The sequence below is a fragment of the Plasmopara halstedii genome (genome assembly GCF_900000015.1).
Source record: "Plasmopara halstedii genome assembly, contig: Scaffold_2956, whole genome shotgun sequence".
Classification (NCBI taxonomy): Eukaryota; Oomycota; class Peronosporomycetes; order Peronosporales; family Peronosporaceae; genus Plasmopara; species Plasmopara halstedii.
Window position 1 is genome coordinate 235,259 of NW_020189861.1, and position 13,300 is coordinate 248,558.

Consider the following 13,300-nt stretch of genomic DNA (forward strand, 5'->3'; position numbering starts at 1 on the left):
ATTTTCCTGGAAGGAATATTACACAGTCGTCGAATTCGCTCTTTATTGAAGAATCAGTGAGGATTAGCACCGTTTTTCAATAAAATACCGTATCTTCCGTATTTTGTTCCAGTCGCGCTCCGTATTTCGTAGATTTACGGAGCATAAGGAATATTCCGTATATATAGAGAGAGGCCTGCATATAACTGATAATCGAGAGCAGAAATTATTACTCTTACCCGATTAAGAACGATTTTGTAAATTTTCCATATCGCATAATTTCTTTTTCCGATTAAAAAAAAATCAAAATCGATAACTGCCACGACAATTGGATTGTCCACAGTTAGATCAGGCCATTTGTTTACTTCTTACCCGGTCAGATTGTAATGATGTCGAATAGTATCTACTCCACAGCAAACTAGCATTAGTGGTTTCATAAGCAACACAAATTTGATAATGTAGTAATGAGAACGGTCAGCGAACGATGGTTCAAGTTTTATACTAGAATCGCTCCAGTCCGTAAAAAAAGAATACAAGTCACGAAGTTGAGTCAGCAGGTTTGTGATCCATTTTTTCATCGCAGCTGGATTTTACTCGAAAATACTCGACATTGAGACGAATCGACTGCTACAGATAAAACTTTGCAAATAATAACATCAATCGAGACTCTAAATGGTCGGATACTACGATCACAAATTGTATCAGAGTGATTTCTAATTAGTGAAGTGATGCGAAGAAAGAAATTTCGCCACATGTATAGAAAAGCGCAATGACAGCGTCCAGTGTCGCTTATTCTCGATAATTTAGCCTAGTGCCAGCAGAACTATTTCTCGCTCCTGTCATACCATGTCAAACTGTAAAAAAAAGATTATAAAGTTTGATATGGTGATATTTTAAACTCAGAAAGTATTCTCGCTGAAGCAACGTCTCGCTAGTGTGACGTTTAGTGAATTGGCACATACATGAGCAACATTACAGCGTTACAATGTAATAGGGAACCACATGTGCGGCGGAAGCGATAGGAGGCTCCATCGCAGATTAAATTGGGCAACTATATTTTGTGACCTTTGTAAAAAAAAGATCTGCAGAGAACTTTCTTGCTTGTTGCAAGCAGCTATTCTTAGAGAAATTAAAAAAATTTACGACAACTTGAAATGTGCTCATAAGCTGTATAATGTATTTGATCTACTGTAAACAAAATTATAGCTTAGAATAGTATTTTATACTAAGCGGGATGACGTAGCCGTGCATAGTGCAATCTTTAATCGTGCTAATTGATCTTCACTGACTCGTTAACACGAAACAAGACATCAAAAATGTTACTTTATTAAAACTGCCGCTGAATGATCCGAAACGGCGGTTAAGTGACCGCGGTTTCATACGACGGTTCAAGGACGTCGGTTACGACTATTGTTTGCGGACGTATTACGGATATGATAAGATCCGTTCATTCTTTAGATAAATCAGATTGATCGTAGAAGCTTATAGAAGGATCAAGGAGGATAGTCTTAGAGGTAGCACAGGTTAGCGAACAACGGACCTTAATATATCCACTTTGGTTTTACCTTCTATTCAACAGGTTAGCAGCCACAACCAAGTCTTCTATTAATCTACGTCCTTCTCGCCATGATCGACAATGGAACGAAGTCCTACTGGAGAGTGGTAACTATTACCACTGTGAATTTAATGTGAGGATGATCATGGCAAGACAGGGTCTCCTGGGACACATTATGGCCTTTGAGGATGAAACGACATCACGATGACCTGGTTTGTGAACGACGCCAAGGCGCTTGGCGGCATCGCGCAGGGTGTCGAGACTCAACATCAGACCAAGATTCGGTCGGCTACGCGAGCCATAGAGGCCTGGGGGAGCCTCTGTTATTTCTACAATTGATCGCAATTCACAATCAATCGCGTGACGATGACGCGTCGACTTCACGATTTAAAGATGGAGAGTGGTACAAGCATGGCAGAACTTCTGGGCTCTTTCGACGAGCTGGTAGTAGGACTCCAAACGTCGGGGGAGGCGGTCGATGAGTCACGCCAGCTGATTATACTACTGAGTAGTCTGCCGTCGGCATACGAATTAATTCTGTCGATTATGGAGAAATGCGAAGGACATAACACTGACTGAGGTCGAGAAAAAGCTTTTCAAGGAATCAGAGAAGCAACAGAGGAAGGGAGGCAAAATTTGCGTTTCGCGTGAATGGAAACGCTAGCAAATTCAAAGGTGGAAGGGGGAATGGACGAAATGTTGGTGTAACGGTAAGTGAAAAGTTTGGACACACGAGCGGAACTGCCAGAACGGGAAGCGATTCAACAGCGATGGCGCGGTGTTTGCTGTTGGTGAAGGAAAATCAGTAGGTAGTTGATCGACAGTGGAGCGACTTCCCATATGACCCCGCACAGATAGACTTGTTTGATTGCAAAGGCCTTAAAGCAAGCGTTAATGCGATGATTGCAGACTACAAGAAGTTGAACGTCAATGTAGCTGGCGGTGAAACTAACCAGCTTGGACGGAAAGGCAATTCGCATGATTGAAGTTCTGTTCATTTCAAGACTCGACAGAAGATTACTGTCAGTCGACAAGCTTGCGTAGCGTGGTATGAGTGTGGAGTTCTCGCGTTCGTCATGTGTCATCTGGAACAAGGATCAAGAAATGGCTTCGTGTGCTAGAATCGGAAAAGCATATATGCTTGACTGTCAGCAAAATGAAGCATGTTTCGTGGAGTATTTCGGAGTGACAGTCAGTATGAGCTTTGGCATGCTCACACGGGACACCCAAGCAAGGATGCGCTGCTTTAGACGCAGCACTCGACTAAAGGAATTCTGATTGTAAAGCAAGGCGCGAAAAAGGTTTGTGCCGGATGTTTGAAGGGCAAGCAGACAGTCACAACATTTTTTTCACATTCAGTGACAAAGACGACGCGCGTACTCGACCGCGTGCACACAGACATCATGAAGCTATTGAGGACTCCATCGAAGGTTGGTTTAAAGTACATTTTAGCGTTTGTGGATGTATTTTTCTAGGTATGTGGCGATATTCATGATCAGGAGCAAGTGTGAAGTGGCTGGAAAGCTCAGAAAATTCAAGACGCTTAATGAAAATTAATGGAGTACACGTCTGAAGGGTTTGCGATTCGACAACGGAACAGCATTTGTAAAAAAAACTAATGGCTGACATGTCAACAAAGCGGCATGATGTACCAGCGCTCCGTTCCAGAAAGCCCGCAGCAGAACGGAGTGGCAGAGCGTATGAACAGGACAATCATGGAGAAAGCCCTTAGTATTCTGTATTACAAGGCCATTTCAACAAAATGGTGGGCGGAAGCGGTGGATATGGCGGTAAATATAATGAACCGCTCCCCCACTACAGCCTATCCTTGTATCACGCCGTACGAGTTGGCTATTAAGATGAAGCCCCGAATGGATCACTTGCGCGTGTTTGGCTTGCAAGGTTACGCTCATGCGTACAGTGCTAAAAGGACTAAGCCGAAACTCGAGCGTCCCAATTGTATGTATCTCGGCTACGCGGAAAATGTTAAGGGCTATCGCGTGTTTGGCTTGAAAAACGCCAAAGTCAAAGGACCCATTCCGTGAAGCTGGATGAGCGTGAAGGCGGTGACTCAAGCGCTAAAGCCAGAAGCAATGGTTTTAGTAATTAAGGACATATTCGACATTAAGTGGATAGACAGCCAATGATGGACAATTTCATGGAAGATGTGGAAGGATTAGTTACAGATGTCGAAATGGGTGATATCGAGCGAATGCCAAGCGTTAATATACATCAGCTAACGCCTTCTGAGCGGTCTATCAAAAACAGGCTGAAATTAGCGGAGTGCCATCCACCGTCTCGAATGAATCAAAAAAATTGTCTGGTATTTCGACCTGAGGTAAAGAGAACAAGAAAAAGACGGGAGCCGGTGCTGGTGCTAAGGAACAGCTTAGTTGATGAAGAGTTAAGACAAGACAGTGATGGTCTACCGACACCAAAACGTGCTAGGAATGATATAGATGGACTCGTTTTAGAAGCTGTTCTTGCTTACGCCGTGAGCAATGACGACGACATCAACTTACCAACTATGTATACACAGGCAATAGCAAGCGATGATGCAGAATGTGGCGTGAAGCAATGGAAACCGAGCTTCGCTCTCATGAAGAGAATTAAACCAGGACATTAAAAATACGAGGAAGATCAGACGCACAATCTGACCACAATGGGTTTTGCAAAGAAGCGTGATCAGAATGTCACTATCGTGCCGTACAAGACACAACTGGTCGTCATTTTTGCAGTACGCGCGGAATGCGACTATCACATGGAACAGCTGAAAGTCGACACAGCTTTTTTTAACAGCGTGTTTATCGAACAACGTTTTTATTGAAGTTTCGCTTGGTGTCGATAATGCTCAAGGTTACATGTGTCAGCTGAACAAGGCTATTTACGGATTGAAGCAAGCACCAAGTGGTTGGCACAAGACAATACATCGTGTCTTTGTGGCGAATGGCTATAAGAGCTGCAGAGCGGACCATTGCGTTTATGTCAATATCTCCCAAGTAGATTTCGTCTACGTTGGACTTGATGTTAATGATATAGTTATCGCAACAAGAACCAGAAAGGAGATCAATCAGGTACAGAAACTGTTCAAGAATGTATTTAGTTGTTCATTGGTTTAGATAAATAAGATTGTTTGTGGATTCTTCTAGAGAGATCTAGGAAGCACAGGTAGAAAGCTAAAGAATCTTCATATATTTTTCACTTTGGTTTCTACCTTCTATTCAGCACACAAATTCAAAATTTATCGACTTGAGCTTGAGCTCGTCGCTGTGTTCGCGTAAGAAAACACCAACTCCATATGGTCTCAAATATAATTCTCTCTTTTATTTTAAAGCTGTAGAAATTTAATTGAAAGCTAAAACATAGACCAAATCTTGTATTAGACTACATTGATTATACGATTATCTCTTTTATATAAATTTGCCATACTCGACACTCTCCTCCGGATAAAGTTGGCGAATTTTTTATAGTCCAAATAAAGAGTGTGGCGGTGCTGCCGCTGACACCTTTATGCCCGTGATAGGCGGTGCTGATAAGTAGATAAAGTTCTTACTATCGTAATTTGGTCACATCCTTCACTTTTGCTTATGTGTTGTTTCAATAAAAAAAGGAACGAAAGACATTCAAACAAGTCTCACTTGCGAATAAACTCGTTCTGCTGTGTTATGAATACACAATCTCTACTACCTGATCAATATTAGCCTTAATTGTCTTACCACTACTGGAGCAAAATGCCGCTGAGATATTCCTCTCATTTCAGTTGAAATATCGATCTCGAAAGTCCCTGCAAAGGTTCTTAAGCGATCAAATACAACTTCTTCCTGATTGTCTAACGGGAAAACTTATGCTGCACTCGTTAATTGTAGCAATTCGGTGACTTCTTCCCACTAAATACTCTTTGTTTTTAAATAATTTCTTTAAAATTGTACCCTTCCTCAGCCTGAACCCGATAATAGATACATCAATTCTATGATTTCATTACCATCTTGCGAAGGAAGGCTACGCCATTGAGAATATCGTATATCGTAGTGTCCATGAATGTCAAAAGTCACCGTACTAATTTAAATTTAAATGTATTGCAGCCAACCGTTGATAGGGACATTTCTGTCAACCTTTACAATCTTTTTCTAACGGTGCATAATCACGATAGAAAGGCGCTTAGTTAATTTGTTTGTTTTGCCATCAAAATCTGTTGCATCTGACGATTAACATACTTTCAAAACGCCGCCGCAACGGAAGAGACCGTACAGTAAGGCTCTAAACAGCTCCATGGTATTCCAAATCTCCACTCTCTCTCTCATTTAAGTTTCAATATATTACTAAGACACACACAATCTAACGGCGTGCAAGGATTAAAAAATGACTTTTTCTGCAAGCCATCCACGAGATAGCGATCAAAGCACTTGATAAACTCAGCTTAGGATGTGAAAGGTTTGATTTCAATTACAGGTTTCTTCATCTCAATGGACATACTTTCTTATGACCTTCACGGCCTCAGAAGTAGCTTGAAAAACAAGTCCATTATTATTTGTATTCATACGTGAATTAAAAATATAATCAGATTTTATTGGAATCAGGTATCCTAAAGAATATCCAATCACTCCGTTCAAACAACTTTTCAGGTTAGTAATTATTTCTTGGTGAGTGCTCTTAGTACTATTCCATTTCAGGAAATTGTTAGCTTAAATATTTTCCTTGCAGCACACATTCGATCAGAAGTCCACAAGGTCAACATCGTTACGCATAAATTTTCAAAGGTGTCATTAGGAAAAAACTAATGTTAAAGCCCTAAATTTAAATCGCGGAAAGGATGTCAAATAATTTTTCAAAGAGACTGGTTCTAAAGACTCTCAGAATGGTAGCCAAAGCCCTCCACCCTCAACCGCACGACCCGGCCAAGCCGATTACCAAGGAGCATTGACAGAGCTCACCCTCCTCCGTCTGCTCCAGTAAGGAGCTCCATATCTTTTTTAATGGCAAAAGTGTTACAAAAAAAAACTTGGATCGATCAACAATATCCGGTTTGACGCCGAACGCTGTTGCTTGACCAGTGGTCTCATTTTGCGCTTTTACAATTACAAAAGTCACGTCGATTGTATTCAAATCTATAATGTCATAAGTAAACTTTCACGATTTCCGAAGTTGCTTTATGCGCGTAGTCGACGACTGCATATTCGTATACAAGTGATCTACCCACTTTCACCGATAGCAAAAACGAGAACAACAAAGTCGCTCAAATATCACTTTGGAAATCCCATAGATCTTGATACCTAAGAAGCGCCGCTTGCGCTTATAGCAGCATCAATTGAAACAATCGAAACAATCGTAATCTCAATGATTAATGCACTTTGAATGCCGAAAGCTTGCGCAAATGCAGATTTTAATCGTACCCATGAACACAAAGATTCACCCGCCTAGAGACCTTACAACTTGAAGTCAAGTCCGAGTAGACCGTTAATATGTTCAATTTTGCAAGGTGCAAAGCACGACGTGGACATCGAGGTGTAAACCTTTATCTATGGTTTCTGCCGTCATATCTCTGATCGTCTTCATGATAGCTTCTTTACAGCCACCCCCAAGTGTCGAAGTCACGCCCACGTTGCTCTTACTCTGTAATGATAAACGTGCTGCGACAAGCTATACCGTCGCTCAACCGAGACTTTGCTTTCATAAAGCAGCGACGGCTCCTGGACAGTTTGCCATCGAGAACCTCAAACTTTTATGAGTTTGTAAAATGAGGGTTTAATCTTCGCTTTAACAGATGCTAGTAACAGTCTTGGTAGGCCGGTCAGTTTGCCAACGCTTTGGATGAAAGTGGGACTATCGGCAGTGATCAACCTCCCGCAGCTGAATCTTGTGATCTCTCTCGGTTCTGGTTGTACGTCGACGCTACGTGACAATCAGCGTGCATTCGTTTTTACAATATATTAAACATCGGAAACGTATTGCGATTCTACCCTTACAAGTCAGTCGGAGGTAAAATATGTGTTTGGGACGGTGCTGTATCATCTTCGTTATAACACCAAGCTGAGCTACCCTCTACTTTAGACCGTTAACACGGCTCTGAGCAGTCAAGGGACAATTAATCTACTCGATGCAACCTCTATAAGACTATCGAGGAGCCACCATAATCGAAAAATCTCACGAGAGCCAGCTGAGAGACGATCTTTCTTCAACGTCTCCGCTCGATAAGCAAGGGCTCGCCCTTTTTGGTGTGAAGTGATTGGTGGGCCAAGGGGATATAAGGCTTGTAAATAGTATCTCATCAAGTGAAAGATATTTCGTTTCTCCAAAATTAATGGATGACTGAGGTCTTCATTCGGCAAGCTCGAGATTTGGTCGGCATTCTTACTCTCTTAAGAAGATGTCATAAACATTTACCCAAAACGATGTTGGCCATGTGGACTTCCGACAAATTTTAAGTAAATGTGTGTTGCAGAACGAAAGCGTTTGCTTACAATTTTTTTCAAGAGAAATTGTACATCGCAATACTAATAGCATTCGCCAAGAAGTCTATTCTGGCCTGATAAGTCGTTTGAGCTGAGTGATTTAATAAGTTTGAAGAGGAGGATAAATGATGTCATTGAAATCTTATCATTAACCAATGAACACGACAATTCTGGACTATTTGTTTGTCCAAACTACTTCTGTAGGCCGTGAAAGTGATAATAAAGTTTCTGCATTGAGATAGGATTAGGGCAATAGTTGGAATCATACCTTTACATGCTAAACAGAGTTTAGCAAGTGCTTTGATCGTTCTCGTGGATGGCTTGCAGAGAAAATCATCTCTATCATCCTAAAAAGCCGGTTGCTTCCCTGCAAAGATTTCGAAGCCTGGGAGGAGAGCGGGAGTGGAGACTTCTTATACCATGGAGCTGTTTAAGACCTTAGTCTCCGGTGTTTCTCCCTTTGAGCCAGCGCTGTTAAAGGATGTCAATCGTCAAATAAATAAAACGGATCTTAGCTGGCAAAACTTTGCTGTAATACAGTTGAATTTAAATAGTGACTTTCGACATTTATGGACACTACGATACACGATATTTTCAGTGGCCTCGACTTCCTTCGCAAGATAAATAAGAATGCAAAAAAGTTATAGATCAATTGCTGGGATCAAGGAGAATTATCTCAGAAGATTTCTGCTCCAGTAGTAGCAAGATGATTAGAACGCAAAGTTGATGTATCAATCCCACTGTAGCAGAAACAGTTTTTTTGCAGGTGAGATGAGTTTGAGTGACCCTCACACTTCTTAAAACAACCTTTATATGTAATGTTAATTAGTTTTACATTCAGGCAAAAGGGAAGAATGTGACAAATTCGCGATGATGAGAATACTAACTTCTATCTGCTTAATCGCGACAAGACAGCATCACTACTCTTCGACTGGAATATTGGACCATCGTCAAATTAATCTAAGGAGAGTATCAAGTCTGGCCAATCTACATAATAAAAGTTGCCGTAAAAATACATGTAGTCTAATCGAAAATTAAGAGTATGCATTTAACTTAAAGTAATTATTTACAACTTTCTAAAGAAAAGATTTGAAATGATTGATGCCATCCTGCCAATATGCAATTGGTGAATTCTTACACGAACAAGCAAGTTCAATTTAGTAAAATTTGAAGTTATGACAAAAGAAATCGAATGTTTTACTGTCTTGTTGCGTGGGTACGGGTCAGTGTAGATCAATAGGCCCGATTCGAGCGTCACAACTTCTATCCAGCGTACACTTATGTTCAATGTAAAGTCTGCGAAAACGTTACAGCACGACCTTGCACCATACACGGCTACTTCATCTGTATTAGTACAACATTCTGGTAGATTTGACTACAATATATTATACAGCCCCACTTCTCTTACGAGTCACATTTTGAGTGAAGTTAGCTAATGCATAACATACTTCATTTCAAGATTTTTTGAAATGCAAGAGAAAAAATCGATTAAGTTAAAGAGTTGCTTTTATCAAGCAAGATATCTACTCATACTCTGCAGATCTTGCTGTTAATCTCAAAATGAACAATTTTATAAAGGACACAAAGTTATAGAGCTGTCTGCTAGCTCAGAATATCAACATTTCAATCTTCATAAGATTATATTTTTCATTAATTGACGTAATATGACAGGAGCAAGAGATTATCTGTTGCGTGGCATCGAGTCAGACCGACAGTCATTGCATTTTTCTACATGTATGGCAAAATTGCTATTATCACAGCTCGAACATCACCCTGTTCGGTTTGTCTGCTTGGGTACAGTTTGTGGTCATAGCATTCAAAGAATTTGAGTTTTGACTGATGCTATAAATTGCGACGTATTATTCGGAGCAGTGTGTTCGCCTCGTTACGATGGCGCGTCGAATATTGTCGATCGCAAATTATCTTCACCGGTTATGCTATCGATAATAGCAACGAGATGGGTAATCGAGCTAAGACGATCACAAATACCTGCACTACTAGACGCATCGTTAGGTCACAAGGCTTTCGTGCATACCGACACGCTGCCATATCGGCAGGCGGGCAAAAGCGCTGAAGCATGCCGCAAGATTAAAATGACTAATATGTTCCACACGCGCTCACATCCGTCCATTTTTTGATGCCGAATTGCTTTGCTCATGTGTTTTTCAACCATTATGGTCGATCATGTGCCTCGTACATTTTTTCTGAGGGGTCTATCAGTTGGACTTACTATTCGTTGAGAGTCTTGTGGATCAGTAACACAGCAACCTTGAGATATAGAAATTGCGGTTTAGACGTGCAGCCGCGCGTATTGATTAAGCGGTATCTGATTTTCCCAATACCCTGCCCCCCAATGTCAGTACCCGTTTTGTCTGATTTGTACGCTGTATGATTTGCACCATTGATTAACGACGTCGCGATAGTAGCATGTAACAATTCATAGTCGGGGTGACCTGTAGACACATCCATCATCCCATGTTGCCGACCCAATGTGATATTACCGCAAAATTTACTTGTTAAAGAAGGGTGATCATCAACTATACTCTCGAATGGATGTGATGACGACGACATAGCGCATAAGCTGTATCAAGCACACACACCTTAGATCAAAGACGGTTTGATCGGTACTATTCAAGACCATTCTTAATTGCGGCTAGCGCTTTGTCTTGAACAGGGTGGTTCTTCTCAGCAGCTTCAAGCTGACTAGACGTAAACAAAACAACGCGTTCATGCCGATCAGCATCTGCTTGCAGTACAGCAAAGCATAATGCAAAGGCTGAAGCATTACAGATGCAATGTAATCACCGATTAAGATCGGGAGTTAACATCAGAGCATGCTTGAGGCTGTATAACAGTTCCTTAAAGGCCTCACCATCTGCTCACTACCAGCGCAGATCCACATTGTTTTAAAAACAATAGCGAAGGAACCTTGCGATACTTGCAAAGTTTGAGCTATACTTCCAATTGACGGACACAGGTATGGCAGATGATGCGTTTGAAGTCTCCTCCGAGACCTCCTCATCATTTTTGTGACATCAACATCTTGCTTCTTTATGCAGACATTGTCGAAGATTGCTCACCAGCTTGAAGTAGTAAAAAGAGACATAAAACACAAAGGAAAACCTGGTCGCTCGATTCACGCGAGTGTAATATGTTTTACAACAATCCGTGGAACTTCACTGCTCCGCACGATATACGTATCATACGGTAGTGCTGACTTTTCAACAGTGATGTATCGTGACATTGACCAGTCATTATAATACTTATCTATTTCATATGCGACATAGAGTCTGTTTCTTTAGTTGTGGCATGGCGACCGCAGCTTACAGTTGTGCTTTTACTCCACCAAATATATTTTTTAACAAATGTCGCAACAGAAATACATTCTTTATGAGCAAAGGCTACACATGTTCTTCCTTGCATTAGCAAACTTTCGCTTTTGAGGCCTTGATAAACGATCGCGGTTCGCTGTCCTACCACTTCTGCTGTCCGGGTGCTCCTCATTTTACACAGCAACACTAGAGCTCATTGATCTAAACAGTTCCATGCTCTTTACCAACGATATTGCAGTTTTTGTGCCCAATCTCAAAGCTGTTCTGTTTCCTTGCCATATATATTCATGACTCATCAAACTTCACTATGGATGGAGTCCATGGCTCCATGCATTTTCAACTTTTAGTTAATCCTTGCTCATGGCTTCCAGGCCACGTCATACATAGGGCGAGATCGTAATTCATTAGTCATGTTCAGGACGATACAACGCTCCAAACGGTCAAAGCTCTAAATTTCACCGAACGTAATGTTCTCGATGCACGGATACTGAATCCGCATTTGGAAATATGATGCCTTAGCGTATTGTTGAATAATTTCAACAGTTGCGTGTCGTACGAAATTATATAATGTGCAAATACATCTGGACTTTACACGGAATCAAAAAGCGAGATTGTTTATGTTAATAAAAAGATGTTAATGGACCGAGTTGCACTTTTATCGCTGAATTTATCTAACCGTGGCCTTTACGAGATACAGTTTATCTCACTTTGTCTTGAGGGGACCGTCTGATGCCTACTCAAACTTGACGTTTCCGAGCACAACTCTTCAGACATCATAGTCCAGAAAAAAGTGTTTGTATATTTCCGAGAAAATATTGGTATCTACTCCATAAAGCCAAAAACATAGAGGGAAGGGGACGTAGGACGCAGTATTTTTGTATTTCCCCATATTGTGAGTATCACGGGGATGCTCTGCATTTGTGAGACTCTCACCCTCATAGTTCAAATCTCATGTTTCCAGCGTGCTAATTAAGCCTGCTCTCCCGGTACCCCATTTGAAGCCCACGGCATTGAAGCTGTAATTTGCAGCTCTCGCAATACTCACCGTTTCCTCGGACAAAAAAGCGTGGACCGGGAAGGTGTCGATGCGAGCTGCACCTGTACAAAGTCTCTACTTGTAAATAATGACTGTCTCCTGTCCAAATGCTTTTAGATAGCATCATCTGTTTACACCTCTCCTGATGGGTGCAAATCACTCCGTTCGTCAGACTAAGCGGTGCAAAAGCCTGTGATGCAAGTTTGCTTGAAATGTTTTGTTAAAGATATGCCTCGTTTATGGACGTATTGCATGTAAGTGCTCATTCCTTTGCGCAGATATCCTTAGCTTAGAACCTGCTTACGCAAGGCACTGCTTCTATAATGGAGGCACGACCAAATTAATGGCCATCTCAGCTTCTCTCATCTTATTAAGAAAAATATCGCCTTCTTTCTCCCAAAAGATCGACGCACGACATATTTGGCATCACGGTGTGCTTCCACTGACGCCTGATCGAGACGATAGCTTACCAGCTCCTTCGCATAGCTGGTAAACGTCTTCAGCGAGCAATCAAGCGCTTTCGATGCTTGGATCACCAATTCCCTGATGACTTCGGGACCAACAATGAACATTCGTCTTCAAGCGTTCATCAATGTTTTTGAGCCTGGGGACCAAAGAAAGCTGGACTCATGCGCACATTCGGTCATTCTTTTTACAAGTTGACAACAAATGCATCTACCCTAGAAAAATAAAGTATTTGGTCAAAGACATTGATTAACGATCGACAGAGGTGGGATCGTTCGCTTCACCTCAGAGTGCAATCGAGAGCCTATAAAGGAACAAAACATTGAGGTTGCTCTTCTACTTTATGTGTGAGATATATTCGGGACTGAACAAAACTTAATATAGAAGTATTTCTACATAGAATAATGAATTATATGTACAGTATAATCCCGCTTAAATACGCCAATTGATTCGGTACGGTTTGTGCGCACTTAACTGGTAGGTG

General features: G+C 41.3%; 3 protein-coding genes across 3 annotated transcripts in view; 1 reads left to right on the forward strand and 2 right to left on the reverse strand.

Annotated features, from left to right (window-relative positions):
* The window catches only part of PHALS_06151 (hypothetical protein PHYSODRAFT_307004), a gene marked incomplete at both ends in the record, with an annotated part of 2,250 nt that extends 2,167 nt beyond the window's left edge, over nucleotides 1–83 (forward strand). Inside the window, one exon of the mRNA XM_024719389.1 lies at nucleotides 1–83. This exon is cut by the window's left edge and continues 2,167 nt beyond it. Within this exon, the coding sequence (XP_024584693.1) occupies nucleotides 1–83 (83 nt within the window).
* A 9,785-nt stretch (nucleotides 84–9,868) lies between these two features.
* On the reverse strand, nucleotides 9,869–10,062 carry PHALS_06152 (uncharacterized protein; the record flags this gene model as incomplete). The annotated part of the gene is made up of 2 exons (XM_024719391.1): nucleotides 9,869–9,977; nucleotides 10,019–10,062. 2 exons carry the CDS (start codon nucleotides 10,060–10,062, stop codon nucleotides 9,869–9,871), a joined length of 153 nt encoding a protein of 50 aa, XP_024584694.1.
* Nucleotides 10,063–12,284: 2,222 nt separating this feature from the next.
* Nucleotides 12,285–12,478, reverse strand: PHALS_06153 (uncharacterized protein; the record flags this gene model as incomplete). Its single annotated transcript, XM_024719392.1, has 2 exons — nucleotides 12,285–12,331; nucleotides 12,361–12,478. 2 exons carry the CDS (start codon nucleotides 12,476–12,478, stop codon nucleotides 12,285–12,287), a joined length of 165 nt encoding a protein of 54 aa, XP_024584695.1.
* Between the last annotated feature and the right edge of the window lie 822 nt (nucleotides 12,479–13,300).